Source organism: Ambystoma mexicanum, chromosome 10 (genome assembly GCF_040938575.1).
Source record: "Ambystoma mexicanum isolate Mex_15411 chromosome 10, UKY_AmexF1_1, whole genome shotgun sequence".
Classification (NCBI taxonomy): Eukaryota; Metazoa; Chordata; class Amphibia; order Caudata; family Ambystomatidae; genus Ambystoma; species Ambystoma mexicanum.
This window is the reverse complement of record NC_090932.1, coordinates 531,337,344-531,363,524: the sequence shown is the minus strand read 5'-3', so window position 1 is coordinate 531,363,524 and position 26,181 is coordinate 531,337,344. Positions and strand designations below refer to the sequence as shown.

Genomic DNA, 26,181 nt, shown 5'->3' with positions numbered 1-26,181 from the left:
CCTATGCCTTTCTACACTTCCCTACACTACACATACAAGAGCTACACACACCGTGAAACCACAGTAGCTAAAACCTTTACACAAAACAGTCCAACCAATTGCATACAAAGGTTCCCCGTTCTCACATTGTTCTCCAGTCCCTCAATGACTTCGATGCCGTTGTTGCTCAGGTACAGCTCTCGCAAATTCACCAGATTCTGCAGGCCCTCCATCTTCGTCAGGCGGTTACTCTAGAAGAGACAAATTGTCACTATGTGTTCAACGCAACTGTGCATATTACATGTAGAAAAGCTGATTCTCAACATTTCTCCTGCACTCTACCAATCAGGGGTAGAATTCCAGTTTGAAAGCTACTAGCCAGACATAAAAACTCACTAGCATGCTCTGTTCACAAATGCATACTGCATACCATTTCTTACTTGCCAAGAATCAATTACCATTAGTCAATGGCAATGGCACATTTTGTGGCCTGTATTAAACGCGACTCAGCAAGAAGAGAAAAACGCTTCTTTAATTAAGGTGGCTGCTAATGGCCAAAGTCTCCCAAAATGGCATCTAGTTGTCACGTTCCAGAAGACTGACAGCTAAACATGATCTAGAAATTGGCAGTGGAGAAATCTTGAACGATGTAAAGAAGCAAATAATTGATAAATGCACAGCGTGACCACCTTTATGCATTTTACAATGCACAATGCTCTAGTTCTACTACCAAATCAAATTTGTTGCATCTTAACATACTCAGAAATAGAGAATGACACTTCTAGTATATAAATTGAATGGGAAGGGTTGCACAGAATGTGCAATGCAAAAGAGCTGTTTTTAATGAAAACTCCCTGTTAAGTTTGAGTTTTAAAATCAGCCCCTGGGCGGAAGATTTTAGGAGGACACCCCATTTATGGTAAACAAGGAAGACAGGGGTTAGCCAAAACCCATTAAAGGGCTGAGTGGAAGAGCAATAAAGGCTGTCTCAAGAGAGGTGTGAGCGGTCTAGGGCTACAATGGGTCCACACAGACCACCACCAATAATACAAGTTAGCAAGCATACAAAATACATTTATTAGGCCTTTCTCAACACACCAAGCATAAAAAAACACAGTTAAGTAATGTAATCAATCACAAACCATATAGAACATATATATACTTTCACCCTTAGAAATAAGATTGCATATTCATTAAATACCATTAGTACCTGGCGGGGGAGTGGTTGCGGTCTCCCAGCCAATGAGGAGGCACAGAACGGGGGCTTTACCACATGGTAAAGCCCCCGCTCCGAGCCTCCTCGGAGCTGGAGGCCGCCATCTTCCACTGCCGTGTCTCAGGTAAGCGCACCCTGGGTCACCATCTCTCACCCCCGTTTCTCCACATGTTCTGGCTACAGGACACCCAACCCCCCACCCCAATTCGATGCCGCAGCAGGGTCCCTCGCCTGCGCCGAGAACAGTAGTGTTAACGGCGCATCCCTGACACGTGAATGGCCGCCATGGAAAGTGAGAAGAGAATATGTGTAGTTCCCTTCTCCCCGGTGCATGGCGGACATCTTTTTTTAAAGTTGAGATACAGCAAACACGTGGTTTCTCAACTTAAAAAAAACCACACTTAATATCGCGGCACAACGCGTCAGTATACTAATAGCAATATAACCCTTGTAAGGGAGGGGTGCCCCCTGCTTGGGTTATATTGCTTAAGTATTCAACAGGTGAGTAAATAGATGCAGGAAAAACAGATTTGTTTGAATAATCAGGAACCCAGTTCAATCGGTTTTATGAAGTCCAGCCCCAACATGTATGGGACTTTGTTAGGGGAGTTTTCCTAAAATCTACCAGCAGGTGAGACTCTATAAAACTTCCCTAGGTAGGTATACAGGCCACAACTCTTAGTATAAGTCTGTACCACCCAAAGGTTTCGTAGAATGGCAGAGCAGCCAGTTTTATGAGTAGGATGTGTGATGTATGTCAGTACAATGAACTCCGTAAATACATGGGCCCAAAGAAACTCACACACTTGTAGTTATAGTAAAATATTAATTTATATACATTTATAAGTATTGGAATCATTGAAAAGTATTACAAAATAGTAAATTGCTGTTGCTAGTGCTGAACAACCCTTGTATTCCTTAAAACAGAACATTATCTGAGTGACTTTACAAAGTCAATTGACTTATCTGTGAACTGTGTTCATTGCTGGTACAAGCCACTACTATTGAAGCATTCAGCTGAAAGTGTTGCTTAGGTTTTCCATTTGTGTTGGTTAGTCTAAATAGTATTTACTTACCTTGCCCGGAGTATACAAAATAAATGAATATTTTACTATAACTACAAGTCTATGAGAGTTTCTTTGGGCCTATATATTTACTGAGTTAATTGTACTGACCGACATCACACATCCTTCTCATAAGCCTGGCTGCTCTGCCATTCTACGAACCCTTTGGGTGGTGCAGACGTATACTAAGAGATGAGGCCTGTATACATAGGGATAGTTTTAATAGCATCTCACCTGCTGGTAGAATTTAGGAAAACGCCCCTAACAAAGCCTCATATGTTCCTACCAGCATTAAGGGTGAGCAGGAGAAGTGCCTGTCAACTGAGGATACTTTGTTTTGTCGCCATTGATCTGATGACTTGTGGTGTCAGTCTTTTTTCTCCCCTGCACCCGAAAAATCTAACTATATTTGTTCTCAACTTGTACAAAATCAGTACTTCATTCAAGAAGATCAAGTTACTCTTACCTGGTAACGTTCTTTCAATGGGATAGTCAGACGACGTATTCCATATCTATGACAGGTAATCAGCACAGCTGTGCTGATTACCCGTCATAGATATGGAATACGTCGGAGGACCCAGTCCCCTCGAATCAAGGTGTGCGACAATCCATTCCAGTTGTTACTATCCAATCAGGACAGCCAGCTCGCCAGTGGTAACTGGTTCAATTCAGGCACACCAACAGACAAAGGATAGAGTTTTAGGATTCTTCCTATGCTACCTGTCCTCGCAGACACACTAGAGCCTTGACGGGCTACACAAAGGGTTCCCACCTAAGACAAAACTCGCATCAAAACCTCCCCCTCCCAGGATGGCAGAAGGGCTAAGAAAGCACAGACACACAAGAAATGGCAAAAAACAAAAAAGAAGGGAGCCACCAAATTGGAACATATGTAACCCTCTTGTGCATAACCGCAGCTGTGAATACAGCCTGCAGGGGAAAATTGCACAATAGTCGGCAGAACACATCCACTGCCACCAGCCATAACTATATGGCCGTTACTGTAACCAAAAGGTTACTGGAGCAAAGAGAAGGAGATACTAGGTATCCCCTCACCACTCCACATAGGGTGTAGTGTGCTGACCTCTCAAAAAGTGTAAGTTTAGTAAGGATAAAAAGTATGTCTCTTTCCCTAAGAAAGGTAGTTTTTAAGGAAAATGAAAGAATATAAAATGAGAATCCATAGGACCCTCAGCAACCCTGCACATATGATGATGTGTGCTGCAAAAGGGAAACAGATACCTAAGCAAGACTCCATAAAATAAGGTAAAATATTAAGAACAAAGTTCCCATTGTTAGCGCAAAAGATGAATGAGGGGAAAAAGGCTCCCATCATTAAGGAGAAGAGTCTCACTAGGAGAGCGGATTAAACATAAAAGGAACAAGTTACTTACCTGTAACTGTTGTTCTCCAGCACGGGTCTGGCATGGATTCACATGCTCATGAATATTCCCAGTCAGGCTGGGAATCCTCGGTAAAGAAAAAATCAGTTTCAGTTTCTTTTCTGATCTGTCTTTCTTAGTAGTAACCAATCACTGGTCTCTGGGTCATACTGCGCCCAGCCAATGACTGTGCTCTCCTTAAGCCCCGCCCCTGGCAGCCATCATCAGATTTGGTAGCACGTAAAGTGGCAGTATGACCAAGTGAAGAGCCGCAGAGGGGAAGGACGGAGGGTTTGCATGTGACTCCATGCCAGACCCATGCTGGAGAACAACGGTTACAGGTAAGTAACTTGTTCCTTCTCCAGCATGGGGTCTGGCATGGATTCACATGCTCATGAATATAGGCATACATAGAATTATACACATGCACAACCACGGGAGGTGGCAAGGCTCAACATCAAGCATTACATAAACTCAACATTAAGCAACTCGTACCTCCTCACCAGGCCCACCCTCAGGCGAACAGGTTGCGCAGAACTGCTTGGCCGACTCTGGACTCCCTGGAATCCAGGTCGATGCAGTAGAATTTCGTGAAGGTGTGCGTCAACCTCCATGTAGCAGCCCTGCAGATGTCCAGCAGGGGTACACCAGACAAGAACGCCATAGTAGCAGCGATCGCTCTGGTTGAATGGGCTCTCGGACGGCTGGGCAACGGTCGGTTTGCCAACCGGTGACAGTGCATGATGCAGCCGGAGAGCCACCTGGAACTGGAAAGCCTTCGAGAGGGCCTTCCCTTGATTCACAGGTCCAAAGTTCACAAACAGTTGTGATGTCTTCCGAAAACACTTAGTGCGGTCCACGTGGAACTTCAGCGCTCTAGCTACATCCAGCGAGTGCAAAGTCCTCTCGGCCGGCGACGAAGGCGGCAGGAAGAAAACTGGCAAAACCAAGGGCTCATTGAGGTGAAACTCCGACGGCACCTTGGGCATGAAGGAGGGGTGCATCCTCAGCACCACCCTTGTTTCGTGGAAAGTCAAGTATGGAGGCTTGCAGGATAGGGCCTGGATCTCACCCACTCGTCGTGCAGAGTTGAAGGCCACAAGTAACGCCGTTTTCCACGACAGAAATCTCAACGGTGCTGAATGCAGAGGCTCGAATGGCAGCCCCATGAGCCTGGTCAGAGCCACGTTCAGCTCCCACGCCGGGCCGGAGCCTTCCCCAGCAGGAACGATCGGAACAGTCCCTTCATAAACTCCTTCACCAGGCGATGAGACCACAGGGATGACCGTCCCGTAGTTCTGGTGTAACGGGAAATCGCTGCAAGATTGATCTTGATGGAAGCGTGAGCTAGCCCCGCCTCAGCCGGCGACAGCAGGTACGGCAGCATTTGAGGGGGCCGTAATTTGCAGAGGGTTAATCTTCTGTGCACGGCACCAAACAGAGAACCTCTTCCACTTGTGTCCGTAGCACTTGAGAGTTGAGGACGCCCTGCCATTTGCAATAACCTCCTTGCAGTCCGCCGGGATATCGTACCCTCCCAACTCTAGTGCTGCAGGAGCCAGGCCTGCAAGTTCAGCGACTCCGGGTCGTGAGGGAGGATGGCGCCTCCTTCTCTGGAGAGAAGATCTGTGTCCGTCGACAGTCTGACTGGGGGGGGAGGGGGGTACGCTGACAAGTCCAGAAGGTCCGGGAAAAAGATTTGTCTCGGCCACGCCGGTGCGACAAGGATCATCCTGCACCAGGACCTCTTGAGTTGGTTGATGAGTCGGAGCAGCAACGGCAACGGAGGGAACGCATACAGGGACAAGCCGTCCCAGGGGAACAAGAAAGCATCGCCCATGCTCCTCGGCTGGGGAAATTTGCTGGCGAACCTCTGGCACTTGGAGTTCATCGACGTCGCAAACAGTTCGATCTGGGGTTTGCCCCATCGTTGGAAAAGTCGATCCACTTGATCCTGACCCAGCTCCCACTCGTGGCACGAGTGCAGCTCCCTGCTGAGTGAGTCGGCGATGACGTTCTTTATTCCTGCTAGATGGAAGGGCACCAGAAACATCCCCTGGGTCGACGGCCCAGTGCCACAGATCCTGGGCCTCCTTGGACAGGGCTGGGGATCTGGTGCCTCCCTGCTACCGGATGTAGAACATCGTGGTGGTGTTGTCGGTGAAGACCCTCACCACCTTGCGCTTGAGGGATAGGAGAAACGACCTGAGGGCCCAGAACACTGCTCGTAGCTCCAGGATGTTGATGTGGAGTGACCTCTCCTCCGGGAGCCAAAAGCATCGCGCGTGCAGATCTCTGATGTGCGCTCCCCATCCCTCCAGGGAGGCGTCCGTCGTCACCGTCTCCTGATGTACCGGGGTCTGAAAGTCCTTGCCCGCCATGAGATGCGTGCGGGTGCCCCACCATCGGATCGCTTGGTGGAAAGCCTCATTGAGCGGGATCCTGTCTTCGAAGCTGCCAGTCGCTTGTATCCAACGGGCGTCAAGGAACTCTTATTGATATTTATATAGCGCGCAAGCAGCCCAGGGGCATTGAGGCGCTGTTACTTGCAATAACTTAGTTACAGGGTACAGGCATGAAAGCAATTGTTGACACATTATGAATACTACAAGACATCATACTGTTCCAGATATTGCATTTGGTCATATATTACAACTTATATAAGTATTCGTGCTGATGTGTCGGGCCTTATGTGAAGAGGGTAGTTTTCAGAGTTTTGCGGAAGGTGGTGAGGGAGGCCTCACCTCGGATAGTGGGAGGTAGGGAATTCCAGTGAGTGGGCGCGAGATAAGGGAAGCTGGATCCGCCCGCTTTGACTCTTTACTAGTGGCACAGAGAGCATGTTGGTGTACGGCGATATAGTTGGCCTGGTAGAGGAGACGGGGTGGATCCTTTGTGAGAGGTATGCAGCAGCAGTGAGGTGAAAGCACTTATGGGTCAGTGTCAAGGCTTTGAATACGATCCTTTCCTTGTAGAGGACGCATCCGTAGCCTGCACAGGCGCACCAGGTAGATGCACAAGGACATCATTCCGAGCAGGGACTTGATGGATCTCATCCTGGCCACGTCCGTGGCCCAGCAGGCGCTGCACCTTGCCCACGATGGCCTTCGTCCTTTCCTCTGACGGTGAGGCCAACCGCGCCACTGTATCGAGCTTGGCTCTCAGAAACAGTGCGACCGGACCAGGTGGGATTTTGAGTAGATGGAGAATCCCAGGTCCATGAGGAGTTGGACGGTCTCCGCTGTGTGTTCGACGGCAAGCTCTCTTGTCCTTGCACGGATGAGCCAATCGTCCAGGTAGGGGTAGACGTGGATCCCCCGCAGGCACAGCCGCGCCGCCACTCGTACGAGGCACTTGGTAAACACCCTGGGTGCCGACTTCAGCCTGAACGGCAGGGCCTTGAATTGGTAGTGCCGCCTCTGGACTACGAACCTGAGAAACTTTCGGTGTCCTTTTAGAATGGGGATGTGGAGTAATCATCCTCCAAGTCCAGAGACGATAGGAAGTCGCCCTCCTCCAGCTGTCCCAGCACGTGCTGGAGGGTGACCATCCTGAACTTTTGCGCCTTGCTGTACATGTTTAACCGCCGCAGGTCCAGGATGGGGCGCCAACCGCCCGTCTTCTTTCTGACGAGGAAGAACCTAGAGTATACTCCGGAGCCCCGGAGCCTCTTGGGGACGAGCTGGATGGCCCCTTTCCTGAGCATCGCCCTTACCTCCAACAGCAGTTGAGGGACATGATTTTCCTTCCTGGCCATGGGAGGAATGCAAGGACACTTCTTTAGAAATTCGAGAGTGTGCCCGTGGGCCAGGGCATCCAGCACCCGACGGTCGGTGGAGATGGACTCCCACACTCTGACGAACTTCGCCAGCCGGCCTCCCACCGGGGTGCTCAGGTGGGGGCACGACGCTATGGCTGGTTCAGTCCTGCTTGGAGGCGGACTTGCCACCTTGGCGACGACAAGGAGATCCTCATGACTTGCCGCGTCCTCTGTAGGCCTCCTGCGACGAGGAACGGGCCGCCTGGCGGTACGTCGATGAGCTGCCGCCGGATCCCTTGGAGGCACCCTGTCTGCCTCCGGCGTTCCGAAAGGGCAGCCGTCGTTGCTGCAACACTCCCAAGGCCCGAGTCATCTCTGTGTCGGTCTTGATGGCCTGATTGGAAAAACAGTGGATGAGTCAAACAGGTTGTTCCCGTCGAAGGGCATGTCTAAAACTCTGGTTTGCACGTACTGGTGGAAATCAGTTGCCTTGAGCCATCCCCACCGTCGAAGGCAAACACTGTTGCCCAACTGGCGGAATCTGGTGTCAGCAATATCCGTGGCCACCATTATGGCGTGGTCCGAGGCCACCTCACCTTCCTGCAGGATCTCCAGGGCCTCCGAACTCTTGTCGTCCGGTAGGAAGTCCAACAGGGGAGCAATCTTGTACCACAGCTCCCTGTCGTAGCGGGCCACAATCGCTAGTGTTGATCGCCTTAACTGTCATCGCCGCAGACGAGATGACTTGTCGGCCCAATGACGTCCAGGTCCAGCTTCTTTCCCTCGCCGCCAGGGGGGAGGTCGAAGTTGAGGATGACGCCCCGCCACTTTCTTCTTGGCCGCCGCCGAAACGACAGAATCCGGGGTCAGCTGTGCCCTGAGGCACAAAGGGGCAGAATCGGGGACCCGGTACTACTTCTCGTACCGATCCCTCTTGGCAGGTGTCGTGAGCGGGTTCTTTAGGAGAGCAAGTCCCTCCTCCCAGATGTCGTCAATCAATGGTACCGCGAGGACCGTCTTCCTCTTGGCCTCGCGCCGCTGATAGAGGAAACCTTCCTTCGGTTCCTCAGGGCAGAGCTGAAAAAGCTTGGATGCGCTGGCAATAATTGCGTGGAAGGAGCCAATTTCGTCAGGCGGGGAGGCCCCAGGGAATGGTGATGGAAGGCCCATCCCGTCGTCACCACCGTCGTCATCCGTCCCCGTCGTGGCCATCTCCGTTCCTGTGTCATCCCCCGGGACAGGGGGAAGGAGAAGAAGGCCGAGCGGGCCGCGAGTGCTGGAAAGGCGGGGGAGGATGAACTCTCCTCCGCTTGTTCAGAGGGCTTCTCAACGGGCCTGGCTCTGTTGGGTCATCCGTTGGGGAGAAGGGCAATCTCGTCCTTATCTCGGTGCATAAGGTTTGGATTGCCATCAAAATGGGCACCGAATTGTCCTGAGGCTGGGGCCCCGGCTGCGACGGTTGCTCCTCCTACACGGGAGTCTCGTCGGCGCCGCCGCTCTTCGTCCACCTCCTCGGGGTTCCCCCCTGTGGGACCGGACCTCCTCGAACCTCTTGTTGAGGCCCTGCACGACTTCAACCAGCTCCTCCTCAGAGGCTGTATCCATGTCCGTGACAGCCACCGCCCCCCCGCTTTTTCCACCGGGGTCTTATCGACGGGCTGGAAAGAGGATTCCCACCGTGGGGGCAGGGAATCTCTGGGCCCTGAGGTCGCCTCCACTGGGTTAGCCTCCACAGGCTTCGCCAGGGCCGCTGCGACTCCCTCGATAGAGGCCTTCTCCTGGTGAATTAAGGCCTTCACCACCTTGGGCGCGCTTGAGACCTTCACCTTGGGGGAGGGGTCACTGCCTCACTCCCCCTCGGCTGATTCCTTCAAGATTGACTGGACTGGGGCATCTCCAGAAGCTTAGCCGGGTTCTCGGATTTCCTCTTTCCCGAGCCAGAGCGTTGGCTCGTGGTCGATGGCGTCTGTGAAAGCGCGCCCTGCTTGGCAGCCGAAGAGCCTGACCCTACGGCGCTCCCGGTGCTTTGCCTTCTGTTGGGCCCCCGTCCCCTGGGCGCCCTCACAGGACTTAGAAGACCGCTCGGACTTGTTCTCACCTGCTGGGCCCCTCTCCAGCCAGCCGGCGAGGCGGATCCGACGATCACTCATAGTCCGTTCCAACAAGTTCTTGCAAAACGTACAGTCCTTCTCCACGTGCGTTTTGTCTTTGTGAAGACAGTGACATCTCGAATGCTCATCCTCCTTGAAAACATTCTGTAATCCGCATCGAGGCCAGTTCCTGAACAGCTTGGATCCGGGTGTCGAGCTTCCCTTGTCCTGGGCCATGTCCACGAGGTAGGCCTCAGATCTTCTGGAATCTTCCAAGAAGCGTAACAGAAGTGGAAACCGTGGAGCTTGAGGCTCGATTGACCGAAAAAATGAGAAAACTCCTTGAAAAAACGCAAAACACCGTAAAAAATCGAGAGCTATAGCACGAGGACTCCCAACACTTGAATGTGCAGTAAAAATCTGAGGATGGCTGCCGGGGGAAGGGCTTAGGGAGAGGGCAGTCATTGGCTGGGGGCAGTATGACCCAGAGACCAGTGATTGGTTACTACTAAGAAAGACATATCAGAAACGAAACTGATACTGATTTTTTTTCTTTACCGAGGATTCCCAGCCTGACGACGGGGAATATTCATGAGCATGTGAATCCATGATAGACCCCATTCTGGAGAACTGAACAATCTGCCTAACATTCTTTTTTTATTTAAGTGTTTTACACTTTCCATGAAACATTTAGACTAAAATAGGAACAAATGCAAACAAATAACACAACAAAACATAAAAAATGACAACTTTGCTCAAATCATAAAACAATTCATCAAATGACTTCGATGCAACTTCGACAACCAATGTACATATTTAGTCCTAAATCTTCTTCAAACAATGGAATACTTCTTGTAAAAATGAGGTCAAATCAACTATTAATGCCGCGTTAGCAGTAAGCATTAGCCTCTTCCATAGGCTTTTAGTATGGACCAGGGCTGTAGAATGTAAAAACCTCCCCAAGTGGATAATTCCCTCTGCTAGGAAAAGGGGGCACTCTAGTACCAAGTGGGGCAATGATTCAATCTGGCGGGAACCACACATCCGGCACCCACGCATATCTCTCGCTATACCCAATTTGAGCCCCAGCGCTTCTAAAGGCAGAGCGATTATTAGAGATTATTTGAGAACTGATGCACTGGGCTGGAGTGGTGATTTGAAAGTTCTTTAAAGTAAAGTATTTACTTCATGTTAGGCAAGTAACACACTAACCTACTTCCAAGGCAATTCCTAGGAAAGATAAGTAGCCCAGGCTTGACAACCAAAGGCCAGGCCAGAGGGAGTTTAGGGACAAGGGCTCTTCACCCAATGTTATGATAGGACATATGATATGGCATTTATAAGGCGCCTATACAGAAGTGTTTCAAGGCGCGACGAGGCAAGGGAAGGGGAACAGAGGGAAGACAGACAACGATCCTACTAGGCCAGGTGTCATTCGGATCGCGCAAGTGCATGGGAAAGGGGAAGGGTAAAGGGAAAGTCCAGGGGGGCGGGACAGTGCAATACATGGGATAATAGAATAAATAACAATAGTAAAGTACGGTCAGCAGGTGGCAAGTGCAAGGGTAAAGGGTAAGTGCAGGCATCAGGTGTCAAGTGCTGGAACTGTAGGGATACAGAAAAACAGTCCCCAAGTGCGGGGGTTGCCAGGAGGACAGTGCAGGTGTGCGACTGGCGGAGGAGGGGACCTGGGCCCTAGATCAGAGTATGGCCAGGTAAACTAGTGCAGTTTTAATGTCAGCCAGGAAATCAGCAGGAGAGAAGAGGAGAAAAAGCAGAAGCAAAGAAAGGTTTTGAGGTGCTTCCGGAACCGGAGATAGTTCTCAAGTTTCAGGGGGGCAGGGAGCCTGTTCCAGAGGGAGGACCCAGCCGAAGAAAGTGATGTACCATCAACTTGTTGCTTGGAGAAGCGATTGACACTTAGGGGGTTGGAGGCGGATGAGCGAAGAGCTCGAGAAGGAAGATATTTAGGAACAGAGAGTTGAAGGTATTCAGGCCCCAGGCGGCCTTGTGGACAATGCAGAGCGTTTTTGAACTGAATCCTCGCAGCCACTGGGAGCCAGTGGATAGATTTCAGTCCTGGAGAGGTACGATCCCTGGGCTTGAGGCCAAGGACAAGTCTTGCAGTCTGGTTCTGGATGAGTTGCAGAGAGTAGAAGCAGGCAGATTTAGAAAGAGGCTGTTGCAATAGTCCAGCCTAGAGAGAACCAGAGCTCTGGAGACAGTGAGCTTCTGCGGGAAGGAGAGAAAAGGAAGAATACCTCCGAGGAGGTGCAGCTGGTAGTGTGACTTCTTGGAGACATGAGGTGTGAGGAGAGAAGGGGAGTGTGGAGTCGAAGATGACCCCGAGGTTTTTAGCCTCAGAGGTGGGAGCAGGGAGAGGGCCAAGAGAGGCCGGTGTCATGATGCCTACCCCCAGGCATCCCGACCAAGCCCATCAGCCCCGGGAGCAGGCATCTAGACATTTAGTGAAACCTCAGCAGCCCCGGCTAGGGGCTATCTGGGTTCAGTCCTGGCGCCTTAGGCGCCAGGCTCATAGTAGGAAGCAGTACTGGCGCCTTAGGCGCAAGGCTCATAGTCATTACTTACCTCAGGCAGACCATGCTGTAAATTACTCCAATCCAACATGGAGCCTGAAAGGGACTACTTTTCTACAGGGACTATTTTTTACTCGGGTGTGGTTCTAGGGACTTCTTACCTGGGACTACTTTTGAGGCTATTTAAACCACACCCGACCAGCAACACACGCTTCGCGTTATTCTGCATCCAGCAGCGTAACACTCACCGTGCCTGCAGCCTGCATCCAGTCTTCTGCCACGCCCGCCACGAATCCGGAGCTCCTAAAACAAAGAGGAAAGAAAGGAACAAGGTTAGAAAACAAACTTATTTCTATTCCACACCCGATTCTGGAGCCATCTGGTCTCCGGACCTGTAAAGAACATCATTTCTGCACTCGCCGCACCTCCAGCTGCAGCGCCGCGCCGCGCCATACTCACCAGTCTTCACAGCATCCTTCGGGTCGGCGCTGCCTCCATCATTTCTTCACCGAACTTCGGCACCTAGGAGACAAAAGAAAACCACAAGGTGAGCCGAGGGAACCAACAAATAATTCTTACCATCATAGATTTACCCGATTTACCACCGGAGGCATCCTTTTGTGACTCTCCATATTTTGACGTGCCGCATCTGTAAAGAGAGACAACACGTTTTCCTCGTGCAACATTTACCGGACAGCGCCGGGTAATACAGACTCTTACCAGAGCACCACCAGCTGCCACAAGAGCATCTTTTCACGAGCCAGCTGCAAGACAAGAAAGGAAGGGGGGGGAACAAGAGTGAACATCGGTCATATTGAACTCTATGAACTTAATACTTACTGGTCCTCACCAGGAACCTCAGAGTCAATACTCTGCGGAACTCTCCCGAGCCTTCAAACCAGTGAATTAACTGGAATCGACGCGCCCCTGCAAATCCACGCAGGATGGAGAGCTCATCTTTCAAGAATATAAGGTGAGATTGCTGTGAGGGCATTTCGGAGGTGATTAGTTGGGGAGGACTGTGGGGGTGCCATCACTTGAATCCACAAGTGGCTAAATCCATCTCTCCACTTGAGGGAGAATATTTCTACGGGTTATGCAGACAAGATTAGGAGGGCAGATCCAGTCAGTCATCGCTGCACTACGCATCACGTGGGTGGAGACCACAGCTGTCCGGGCCCGACCGACGCCCCTGTGGGAGCCAGGTGAGCGTAACAGCCAGCCAGCGTGCGACAGGAAAGGAGGGTGTGGGTGTGCCGATGAGGAGAATCTTGGTCTTGCAGGCATTAAGGCAGAGATCATTGTCGGCACACCACTCCTGGATGGCGGCCAGACAGTCGGAGATGAGAGGGGGAGAAAAGGTGCCTGAGGGTATCCTGAAAATGAGCTGAGCGTCATCCACATAGCACTGGAAGCTGGGGCAGAGCGCGACAATACCTAGTGGAGACAGGGAGAGGGTGCGATGGGGCTGAAACCGGTATGTTTACATACCTCCTCCTCCAATTCAGATTCTTCCAGGTGACACTGCAGGTGCGTTCGGAATTTGCTGTGACTACAATAGTTTTTCCTTTGTTCGGGTGACAGGAGCCTTGGGGTTGTGGAAGTCACTGTGTCAAGAGCTGGTTGTGGTTTTCACCCGATGGTTCCAGGCAACTTCTTGAAGAAGACCCCCAAATGAAGAAAAGATGGAGACTTTGGCAGGGCAGACACTTCAGGACACCTTGCGGTATTGCAGAAGGCGGATTCCAGTGGAGGTCACCATGGCAGGCGGAAACATGCATTATACCAGCAGTGTACACATTAGAAGCCCTAGCATATCTTCCCTTGTCATGAGATTGCTGAGAAGGCAAGGACAGATGACTTCTGCATTAAATTTAAGATTTTATAAGTCCAAAGGCTGTGCTCGGACCGGCGACTGCTGCAGCAAGGTCGCCCAAAATAGAGCTGCCCAGTCCAGAGTGGTCAAGGGACACTTACAAAGGCTTCTAAAGCACAGATCCTCGAGCAGGCGTCGAGCCTGGTTGTTCCCACTGGTCCAAGGACCAACAAGGGTCTTCTGAGATTTATTTATTTGATTTATTGTGCATTTGTGAGGCGCTTATGCAACAAGTAAATTGTGTTTCAAAGCACCCACATAGCAGCAGGAAGGGAACATTGGAATGAAAACAATATATTCACTGGAGGATAAAAACGAACCTACTAGGTCTTGTGAGTATTCAAACATGCAAGTGCAGAGAGAGAAGAGGGATATAGGTGCTGGAGTTCCCGTGCTCGTCGGTGAGCAGCAGATCTAAGTACCAAGTATAGTAAGTGCAAGGGCCCGTTGAGCTGCAATAAGTGGGTAAGTACAGGTCTACAATGGCATAGGCCAGTGGGTGCTGAGGCAAGTGATGTGTTTTAGTCAGAAGCGGAGGCGATTGGGTGTGGGTGGCCAGAGCCCAAGGACACAAGGGCCCTGGTCACCAATCATAGCAACTGAGGTTAGCAGCGGAGGGGAGGGAAGGAGGAAGTGAAAAGAAAAGTCTTGAGGAACTTCCGGAATTTGATGGGGTCTGGCTCAAGACGAAGAGGAACGCTGTTCCACAAGAGGGAACCAGCTGAAGCAAGAGATCGGCCTCCGGCCCTATGATCAGCAAAACGCTTCACACACACAGAGTTGATACCAGTGGAACGTAGAGGTCTAGAGGGAGAATATTTAGTGATAGCAAGTTGTAGATAGTGTGGGCCTCAGCCCCGGACAGCTTTGTGGATGCAGAGGGATTTTAATTTAATCCGTGCAGCAACCAGGAGCCAGTGAAGAGTTTTTAGGGCAGGTAGAGGAGCAGGACTTCACCAGGCCTATCACTGGAGTCGATGCTGGTCAACTGCAGGGGGTTGTCAGCTGGCTGCTCCTCTTCATAAAAGTTTGTTAAAACGATCTATCGTATAGGTACAGGAGCCCTCCTTTTATCCAAGATTCAGGCTTGGAGCTAGTACAAGCCCACCAATGGTAAGGATCTGCAACATTCAAACAACCCAGGGTTGTCCAATCCTGGACAACCACTGGTCATCACATCCATCCAGCAACATACTTCCGGGTGGCAGAAGATATGGACTGGGACAAGACAGTCCCAGCTCCCTCCTCTGGCTCACACACGCAAAGCTCACAAAAGTGTTCGGCAGAAAGAAAATTTTCTGTCCCCATAGTGGCCTCACATTTTTCCCTATTTTTTTTTTAACTAGGTTTGGAAACCCTTCTCCACTTTACTAGACAGCTCACAAAGTTGGGGTAAAGTTGAAGACTCAATTGGCAATTGTTGGTAATTTCTCTTTTTGGGTCTTGAGATGGATTTCTAGAATCTGCCCTAGTACACAGATTTTAGGAGGCCACGCTTGTTTTAAGGAACAGGGGAACTCAGAGGTTAGTCAAACCCAATCAAGATAAGTGTGTAGTGGTCAAGGCTTATTCTCAGGAGGAGTAGGGGCAGCGGTCCACAATGAGTCCACACAGTGAAGCAGACAATTCAAATTAGACACGTAAAAAACTACTCTATTACAGGCCCAAAAAACGCACCAGAAAAAACTAATCAAGCAGGTAGCAATATCACACAATACTCCAGTATTAAATATATACACAGTCACCTTGGGTTTTTAGGAATGCATATAATAACAGACACCTAAAAATATGGCAAGTAGTGTTGCAGTAGAATGAAACCAGTTCCTTGAATACAAGTCCAATCCCTATGATCTATGGGGCCTTGTGCACACAAGTCACAAAGCTGCTTCTTAGGAGCAGAGACAGACGTATGAAGAGTTCTTTTGGAGGTGCAAATGTTCCAGAAGATATTCAACAAGTAACAGATGTAAATTATTATTTCTATCTTTCAGATGCAAGCTTTTAGATCCTATGATCAAAAAGCAGTGGAATGATATAACCAGAGACACTGGAGGTAGGGATTCCCTGCCATTTGATCCAGTAGAAAATGCCCTGGAGCTGAGGGTGCAAGGATTCTTCTGGTAAGTTCGAGGAGCAAAGTGCAACGCTTTGTGAAGCAGAAATGCTGAACACACCGATGCAGACCTCTTTAGGACGCCATTTTAGGACACTAGCCACAACTAATAGCCAGATGCAGTAAATGCAAATGTGCACGCTAAAAACTCAAAAATTGTAAAAATGTATCTGCTGACTCAAGCTTGTTTTAGGGACTTATAAAAGTAACCACAAATTCCAAGTGTAAAAGACATGGGTGATACAAAAGTATACCCACTGCACTGCAAGATGCGGTGTACACCGTTAAAAAGTTACCAAAAAGGGAAAAAGACAAAAACGGAAACAGTTTCCCAGTACTGATAGTATGAAGGACTGATCAGTGTCCCTGTAACAAAATTAGCAAACGTCCAGCAGAGTGAAGCTGTAGGCTTCACTTCCCTGTAAAAATTCACGACAGGTTAAAAAAAAACAAAGAAAAAAGTTTGGGGTTCATAGACTATGGAGGGAAAGTTGCCTAAAGAGAAATCTTTCAAAAAAGTGTTCCAACTATTTTTTAACCCCAATGAAAATAAACCCATAGTCTCACGAGGGACCACAACTCACTTTTTTGATGAGTAGGCACTTTTTAAGATGCACCCTTGGGGAGCACAGGGTGGGGGGACCCTTTGGTGCTCTGCATATATCGCAGGGCGACCTTTCTCATAAGATGGGTGGAAATAAAAAGGACTGGTGGCAGATTGGTTCTTTAACGCGTTGTGTAAAATAGCTACCCAGTCATTTTACCACGCAACTGTTTGGGAACACCCTGAACGGGACAAAATGGTGTTAATCCCCTTCCGGTTTCTCCTCGAAGTCCTGAGGGACTTCAACCTCTCCCATTGCATGCATCTCCAGCTAGGCACAGCACCATAGCCAATGACCAGTATGTACTGGTTTAAACCGGGTATATGCATTCAGAGAGGAAAGAAAATCCTGGCTATATGGTGGGGATTGGCCTGCAAATGTTAGTCTGTGGGATGCTTTCCTCTAATTGGAAAGCAGCCCTACACCACACTATGGGTGCATGGTGTGAGATTGGAGGACGAGGCGAACACTCCTTGCTCCTGTGCAAGTCAAAATGTGCAGAAAAATGAAGACCCCAAGCCATTAACTGGTCGATGGTCTGGATTTCGTCCTGCTTCTGCTGAACTGAGAGTAGGCATCCTGAAGAATTCCTGGAACCTCTGCATACTCAAGGTATCTGCTGTTCCAGGTTCCTGCTTCCTGCTTCTTCGACCAGAGGGAACCTGCAAAGGTGCTCCCTTCCGCACCTGGCAGGGACAGCCAAGTACTTCGTCCTCTTCACTGCAAGATATCCCTTGGGGCACGTACAACAGCTGCGGATATCCCTGGAGGGGATTCTGGGAGAAGACTCTGGGTCTCCTTCAATGCGCTGTAGATCCTCCTTCCATGTGGGCGAAACTTCAATGGAAGCTGCCGCTGTTCTTCCTTGGGAATTGGGGTGTTGGGGGTGCTAACCAAGCCCACAACCTGATTGGGTGCTGCTATGTGCTGGTCTCCTGTCCCGACAAACTCTAGAGATGCTGGGCAGAGCACAGCAGGGGCTGCCTGTGGAGCAGAGGCCCCCTTCCAGTCCAAAGACTAGGGGTATTGGGAAAACTCCCAATATGTGCCTCACTAGTGCCATCCTTACAATTACATTTTTATTTAATTGGTCATTTATAACGCGCTTAATACCCAGAGGTTTAAGCGCGGACCCGGTTTTGCTCTGCATCGTCTTGCTTCCAAGGTGAAGGCATTGACCCCGATTATTCCTCCCGAGAGTTATCCCCTCGATCTTTGCTGCTGCTCCTTGTGAGGGGACTATCCTGACCTGCTACGAGATTGCTGATCTCCCTTGGGCCTTTGTTCACGGACAGCAGGCCTACGAAACCAGACACCCTCTTGGAACACTGCATCCTCTGCTGTTGCTAGTCTGTAGTAATTCTACCGTTTGTGTTAGTCCTCAGAGTGTTCTCTGGGCTCAGCTATTCCTTTGTTGTGGATTGCTGCAGCTCTGGCACTTCCTGTGCAAGCCTATTCACTTTAGGGCCTCTTCACGGTAAGCACTGCACAGAATCAGACTCACCTGCATCCTGCTCTTGACTGGCCCTTGGACTCACAAACTCACAAAATTCTAACCGGTAAACCCCATGTTAGCCTACGGCCTATTGAATGATGCAAGTCATTTATAACGCTTCTGTACACAAGCGTTTCTACGCGGGACAAGAAAAGGGAGGGAAAACAAACGATCTTACTATGCCTTGTGTCATTCAGATTTTGCAAGTGCAAAAACCCAACGAGCAGGGGAAGGATGAAGAGAGGAAGGGCCAGGGGGAGGGAAGTGGGAAGTGCTATCATGGCAGCATTGATCTGAGTAACTGCAGGCAGTGCAGCTCTGGTTAAATGCAAGGAGTGAGGGAACTGTAGGGTTCCAGTAACAGCCCCCAAGTGAGTGGTAGACCTGGAGGCAGTGCAAGGGCTACTGGTAGTGAAGGAGTCTGGTGCTCAGTGAGACTCTGAGGGTAGCCAGGCAACCAGTCAGCGCAGCAGACAGGTAGGTCATCATGAAAGAAAAATGGGAAGCAGAGGCGAAAAGGAAAGTCTTCAACTGCTTACGGAACTTTAGGTGGTCCGGCTCAAGTTTGAGGGGGGCAGGGTGGCCATTCCAGAGTGAGGCACCTAAAGGAGAGATTGACCCCCCCCCCCCCCCCCAACTCTCTGCCTGGAGAAGAGTCTGACCCACCGAGTTGGAGGTGGCTGAGCGAAGGGCTCGAAAATGAAGGTGTTTAGGAAGAGAGTTTGATGTAGTGTGGCCCCGGCCCCAGAAAGCCTTGTGGACGACGCAGAGGGTCTTGAACTTGATCCTTGCAGCCACCGGGAGCCTATGGAGATATTTCAGGGCTGGAGAGATGCAGCCCCTGGGCTTGAATCCAAGGACACATCTTGCAGTCCTGTTTTGGATTAGTTGTAGAAGAAAGCATATTGAGAAAGACTGTAGCAGTAATCCAGTCTAGAGAGAACCAGGGCTCTGGATACAGTGAGCTTCTGTGGGAAGTGAGAAAAGGAAGAATACCTCTGTGGAGGTGCAGCTGGTAATGGACCTTCTTGACAAAGTCTGATGTCAGGAGAGAAGGAGAGAGTGGAGTTGAAGATGATGCCAAGTTTTTTTGCCTCACAGGAAGGCGAAGGAAGAGGGCTCAAGGAGGGGGGAGAGGGAGAGATAAGGGGACCCAATGAGTAGGAATCCAGTCTTACTGGCATTAAGGCCGAAATGATTGGAGGAGCACCAATCGTGAATCGCAGATAGACAGTCAGGAATGAGCGAGAGAGGAGGCTGAGGGGAGCCTGAAAGAGAGCCAAGTGTCATCCGCCTAACACTGAAAGTAAGAGAAGGTAGAGACGAGGGGGGCCAAAGGGGCCAAGTAGATATTGAAGAGCCATGGTGAGAGGTTAGAGCCCTGGGGGAACACCACATGTGGATATAGGTGGTGGAGAGAAAGGACCCAAGTTGGACCTGGGAGGGTCGGTACAGGAGGAAGGAGGCCATCCACGCCAGAACCTGATCCGTGATGCCCAGGTTCTCATGGAGATGATTGATCAGGATGGTGTGACTGACCATGTCAAAAGCAGAGGAAAGGTCAAGGAGGATGAGGACAGAAGGGAGGCTAGAATCGAGATTAGTGAGCAGATCTTCACAGGTGTTCAGGAGAGCAGTTGTCGTGCCTCTGGCCGCTCTGAAGCCAGACTAATGGTCATGGAGACAACCAACAGATTCAGTGTAGAGAGAAAGCTGCGAGATGGCCAGCTGTTCTAGGAGTTTGCCCAGGAAAGCAATGATAGAGATCTGGCAGTAGTTTGCCGGACAGGTAGGATCGGCAGAAGGCTTTTTCAGGAGGGGGTGCACAAGGGAGTGCTTGAGGGGAGAGGGGAAGTTCCAGTGGCAAGAGTGATTGCGGAAATCAGCCAAGGCTAGAACAAGGGTGTCAATGTGGTCCTTGATGTTTCTGGAGGAGCAGGGGAGCACCTGTTTGGATGGATCATAAAGCCCCAACCTGTTAAGAGACACACTGTGGCCAGCACTGTTCTAGGGGCATATTTTTCCAGCAGATGCCACCTCTGTCCCTCCTGTAGGATCATCAGGTGGGGTAAGATGGCATCTGCTGGACGGAAACCTGCATTGCAGCAAATGGGGGCCAGAAACTACATTGCCCAGCATCCTGAGCGCCTCCAGCTGTCCTCACGCACCCAAAGCAACAGGATCAGGCACACGGAGCCTGCAAACCCGTTTGGGAACGCCCTCGCCAACACCCCAGCGTCTGCGCGAACACGGGACATTTGTTCACGCTCTGATGTTCCTCCGGGCGGACGCATTCCCTGAAGCTCCAGTTGGGCAGAAACCTCTTGCGGGGCCACGCCTCGCCTAAAGATTACAACTTAGGCCCCGCGATATTAAAGGTAAGTGTTTATCTAGTGTGAAAGCCGATTCGGAAGCAGCGAGTGAAAGCGTGCTTGTTGTTGACATTACGAGCACAGCCGAGTCGTGGTGAAGCACGGGGGCATTGTTGTAAAGTGCTTTGGAACAAAAAATTCTCTCGCAGCAGCGCATTACCTTAACCCAGTGTGGAAACTAATAACGCATGTCAGCGGTGATGCACGGCATCCAGAAAAACTAATCCCAGTGTATTAACTCTTCTAAACACGTTATGCTTTGGGCGCGTACTAATGGTGTTTTCCTCTGACAGACGCTGTGTGTTTTCTGTTCTCTCCGGACACCGCTGAAACCGGGTTCGAGCACCGGACTTCAAGGCAACAGCCAGAGCTAAGTGTTGCTTGTTTATTTAGCATGCAAGTGCATTCCATGTTGGGAGAATCATAGCAGAGGGGTTGGTGAAAACAGCAAATGTGTTTGCACTGTTACTGGGAATCCAGTTTCTCGTTTTCTATGTATCAATTATTCAGAGTGTGATACTGTTGGGGTCTGGTGTTTATTGCTAACCTGTCTCCCATTCTTCTGGTCAAGTGTGATACCTAGGTAGGCTGTTTCTTGACAAATGCTCTAAGCTCCTGAATCAGTGTCAGAGGGTCAGAGCAATTCTAAAGATTGGAAGCAACTCAGTGCATTCCAACTGGGTGAAATGTCTTCCATGTAGTGCATATGTGTGAGTGGAAACTACAAGGTAGTTCAATGAGAGGGTAATTGAACAAAGTCCTAGGAGTATCCACAAAGCCAGCAAAGTGTGATAAGGTTCCAAGGTTCAAGGAACAAGAGCCTAGGAGCATGTTTTCCCTGAAATCCCCTTTCCGTCCACAACCTCTGCCTAACCCTCTTTCCGGTCCTCCTGCAACCCTCTACCCATCCAATCCGTGGACCCTAACCCTCTTTCCGCGTGATGGTTGCGGAGGTCTGTGCACTTTAGTTCCAGACACCAAAACCATTAAGGGGAGGTAGGAGTTTGTGCTGCTTCTGCGCTGGACCAGAGATCTACACGACAGGATGACACTTTCATAGATCGGACTGGTCTAGAAACATTGGCAGGTGTGATCGGAGATAAAAAGGAGAAAGGAGGAAAGGGAGAGGTGGCCAGGGGGGGCAGAGAGAGGTAGAGGGCAGGATCCCCCGAGTTTTAGTGTTGAGGTTAGAAGCCAGAGCCGTACAGTGGGCCTGGGAGGAAACAGGAGAGGTGAAGACTGCAGAAGGATTGGTCAGCTCCTTGCATATTTTAAAGATTTTGGCAGTGTTTGAGGCTGCAGAGACGCAGGCTTGAATGTGGGATCTTTTCTTGGACAGGACAGAGTCTGTATTGCCTTTGGAGCAGTTGGGACAATTCTATTTTAGTAATGGTTAGGTTGAAATACCTTTATTCGTGGAAACTATTAGCAGTGACTTCCAATACTGAAATAACCTGCTTTCTCCATCCTGGAGTGTGTTAAGTATTTTTGTTTTTAAATGCTTTTTAGGTCTCAGGGTCTCCTAAACCACTAGGTCTTTTTGTTGGGATCTTCACTACTTTTTATTCCTAGGCATCTAGGTGCCCTAGCACCTGTGCAATACTTTAAGGGTGACACTGGACCTTCCAGATGGCTTACTGGAAATTGTTAGGTACATTACATAGCTGTAACTACTACTGCAGGGTCTGGTACTTGTAGGAAAAAGGTGCATTACCGGTCAGTACATGTATAATGCAACTGCTGTTTCTATACTCTTCTCTTCCCTGGGTAACCTGTTTTTAGGCTCTTAACAGGAGGATTACTCATCTGTTAAAGATGACTTGTAGAACAGAACTGCATAATTTGTAACCTTTTGCATTGTTCTCCTGTGGGGACTTAAAGAAATTAAAGACACAGGATTGATTTGCTTGTTAAAGTGTCACAATTACCTTTGCTGAAATATTCTTCGGCCTAGTGCCTTTCAATATGCCATTTGGGCATTACCCTACAAAGTATGTTCTACATGCTGCTTACTTGTTCATAAATGTATATAGACTCCAATTCCATACTGGGTCAACACTGTTTTAATGTTATGTACTAGTGTTGGTGAAGGAATAACAATCTATTATTCTGATTGTGCATACCCATATTGCTCAGTCTTCATATAGAATAAACCACTATTGTTATGACCAGCAGTGTGGACTTGCCCTGCTTTGTACTTCTGGTTCTTAACAGCATAGGTTCACCCTACTTCCCTTCCTGAGAGTAAAGGCTACTGCTCAGCGATGCTACCAATTAGAGAGTCTGGGCTAGCTTGGTGTGTGTAGACTGCTCTGGAATCAGAGGATTCTTACTGAAGGGCTCAACAGAGTCCCTTGAGGGAAAACCTTCCTAACAGAAATCAGCAGCTTTCACCAGTAAAGTGATTACCATATGTTAGGAAACAAGTTTTTTGTTTGCACCGTCCCCTGTCCCGTCAGTACTGAGAAACTAGGATTTCCTTAGCCTTTCATTTGTGTTATCCATTTGGGTACATTTTTAACATTGTACAATGCATCTTCAAATGTAGTGCAATGGGGGTTCTTATGTATGACCCCAGATTACACTTGGTTTTTTGGGTTAGACAAGCTGGTGGCAGCAGTTACTTTTTCACAATTTTTACTGTATTTTATTTTAGCTTTACACAGTAGACTGCGTCTGGCTACTAATATGGCCAGGCCACAAGGTTTCCGCTTGTTATTTTGCCAGTTTTGTTTGTTGGTCTTTTTCCTGCCTTGCAAGGTCAGGAAATCCATTTCTTTGGTTACTGTAGTTCACTGGTAAAGCCTTGCTTTTCGCGGGCTATTGGAGGCCATGTGTGTTGCAAGCCGGGAAGTGGGTTGGGACTGGCTGGTCCCAATAAACAAACTGGTGTCTCAAAGTCTGGAATGTATGCATGGGTTTCACCAACAGTGGGGATTGGACCACTGCTGGGGTGAGTGTGAATGGCAGATCATTGGTTGGGCCGAGTTTCAGTACTCACTTGAGTTTTTCCATAAGAGGAGAAGTTCTGCAGCCATTCCCCAGAGGTCCTGCAATGAGCCAAGCATCCTGAATAGCCGTGAAGACTTCAAAAGACCTGTGGGCCGATCCTGAGAAGGCCTGGTGACCACATTTGCTGCAGTTCCGGTGGAGCCTTGTCTGGCTAGTATTCTTAGAAGACCTTCAACGGTGCTTCGACACATAAAAGTGGTGGGAACAACCATTCACCTTCAGAAGTGTTACTGGAGTCTACCGGTGGCCTCCTTTACACAAAACTAGCTACCAACTAATATGATTAAGTGCCCATTGTGCGACGAGGGCAATGAGACAGTTATGCACTCTGTTGTTCTGTAATAGAATCCTTAAGCTGAGGAAAATGTATTTGAAGCCAATATTCAAAGAGGCACTTGGTCAGTGCTGTGAGACTCCTGAGCCACTGCACATACATGCAGGTTGTTCCAGCAACAGCCCATTATATTCATAGAGCATGGTTGCTTAGGGCAAAATCTTATGTATAATACACAAGCCCAGTATCAGGTAGTTGTAATTGGTTGATGAGGCTGTGAAACGTACGCTCCTCCATGCTGTTTTATTTGCATACAAAATTTGATTTCATGTAAAGCACATGCACTTTTTAGCAAAGTTCTACCCTTGGTCTAGTTGGATTTTAATGTTTATGGACATGCCAAATTCTATATGTTGATTTTATCACGTTCGATTTTGGTTTCATCATGAATTGTCTTTTTATCGGTATTACCCAATTTGATCGAATGGTACATGTGGCCGAATTCGGCCAGTACCATTTGCTCGATTCAAATTGGGTAACCATTACTGAACATGGGTATCAGGGGTTGTCCTCCGATCCCCATTACCAGTAGTGATGGTGTAAGGGGTATCAGGGGTGTCCCCCGCTTCCTGAGGATTGGAGGTGGGGAGAAAAAAATTAAAATAAAGGGGACCCTGCGGTGTCTGAAACCTGACCCGGGCAATAGGGACGGATCTGACGCCGCAGGGTCAGAAGGAAACGGACGTGCAAAATTTAAGTGAGGGCGAGGGTGTGGAGGGGCATAGATTTGTGGAGCTTTGCCGCGGCAAAATTGGTTTTGCAGCGAAATGGACTGTCAATTTCATCTCTAACAATTCTGCCACGGTCAAATTACACCAATCCTTTTTATCTGTATGTACTTTTATGGTTTATTAACCGAAATAAAGTTTTCGATAATGGTTACTGGACTATTCAGTGGACTGTCCAGCTCGGGCTACCGCGGTAGAAGAGTTGTTCCATGTTTCGGCTCTGAACTCTGGGGAGGGTCATCAGCGTGTCCTACAAGAGTCCTTCCTGCAGCATTTCAGCGTCCTAGCATCGACAGGGTCAGATGACTGACTGCGAAATCTGTGCCCCCTGCTTTCGCTGTGCATCAGTGATGGTCACCGAAACCAGCTTTCCTGCATCAGGTTGACTGCCCTGAAGAGTCCTGCACTGGTGCATGTTGCATTATGTATCAAGAAGAGGTTGCACCAAGCTCCTATACACGACCAGAACTTTTCTTGCATCTGCAGCTCCTGGGCACCAGCAACTGGAACAAACAGTGGGAAAAGTGACCTCAGGTGACTCACTATTGACTTGCCAAGTCTGGAGAAAATTCAGAGTACGGGAAGGGGCGGTACGTTACAGAGGTACTTACCTGAACCCCTAACTCTATCCTTTTAAAGATTGCTAACTTTTAAATAGTTTCACAACTGTTTGGCTTTGACAAAACTTGTTGCCGAAAGCTCTCCAAAAGCTGGAAACAGCTTTATTCACCAGAATGTCCTCTCCTGACATTTGGAACCTGCATCACACCCACAGGAACCTCCTCATAACTTTATCCCCCTACCTAAAACTATTGGAAACTGAGTGAACTTTTGGGCACAAGGCCCCACACAACCTAGGAATGGACCTTTAAAATTAGGTCTGATATGCCTGTGGACCATTGGTCTAATAATTATTAAGTATAACTTCCCTTTCAGGTATTGTGAGTGAACTGAATGTTTTAGCCCAACTCACTGCGATTGCATTTATGTATTTTACCATTTAGGATTAGGTGATAGTACTACCTGTTATTAGTCATTTTTCATAGTGTGTTCTTCGGCCATAAATAAACTGATTATTTGTATACTTGCCCGTCTACGTGTAATCCTTGATTTCTCACTGTTTTTGACTCATTGTAGACCCATTAGCACACTCACTTCTGAGATTTAGCCTTGACCACTCTGTTAGGGAGTTTTACAAAAGTCACTGTCTGAGACAGGACTTCGGAAAGCCCACCTACGCTGAACAGACGTACACCTCTTGTGGTCAACCTAAAGTACCCAGGGTTATAGTAGAGTGGCAAGCAGCCAGGCTTATTCTAAGGAGGCAGGAGGGATGTAGTTGGGGACAGAGACCTCAGAGCCTACATTGGTTCAAGAAAACACTTACACACTGACCAGATATTAACAAAATAGACATGCTCTAAGGCATACTGCTGCTATTCTAAGTTCAGGTAAGTATTATAAACCAAAACATACACAGTATAGTAAATCACATAGTAAACCAACAGGAAACATATATGCACTATTCAAACTTTGAATAACTTTTAAAAACTTTGACATAATCGTGCCTTAATAATGCAACTCTATCTAGCAGGAGTCTCTCAAAGTTCAGATGAAC

The 26,181-nt window shown here is 49.0% G+C and overlaps 1 protein-coding gene across 2 annotated transcripts in view; it reads right to left on the bottom strand.

Annotated features, from left to right (window-relative positions):
* PPP1R7 (protein phosphatase 1 regulatory subunit 7) overlaps nt 1-26,181 on the bottom strand; it is a 735,538-nt gene that overhangs the window by 231,292 nt on the left and 478,065 nt on the right. For both annotated transcript variants that reach the window (XM_069618102.1, XM_069618103.1), the window contains one exon: nt 126-230. In XM_069618102.1, coding sequence (XP_069474203.1) covers nt 126-230 — 105 coding nt within the window. The remainder of the gene's footprint in view (nt 1-125; nt 231-26,181) is intronic.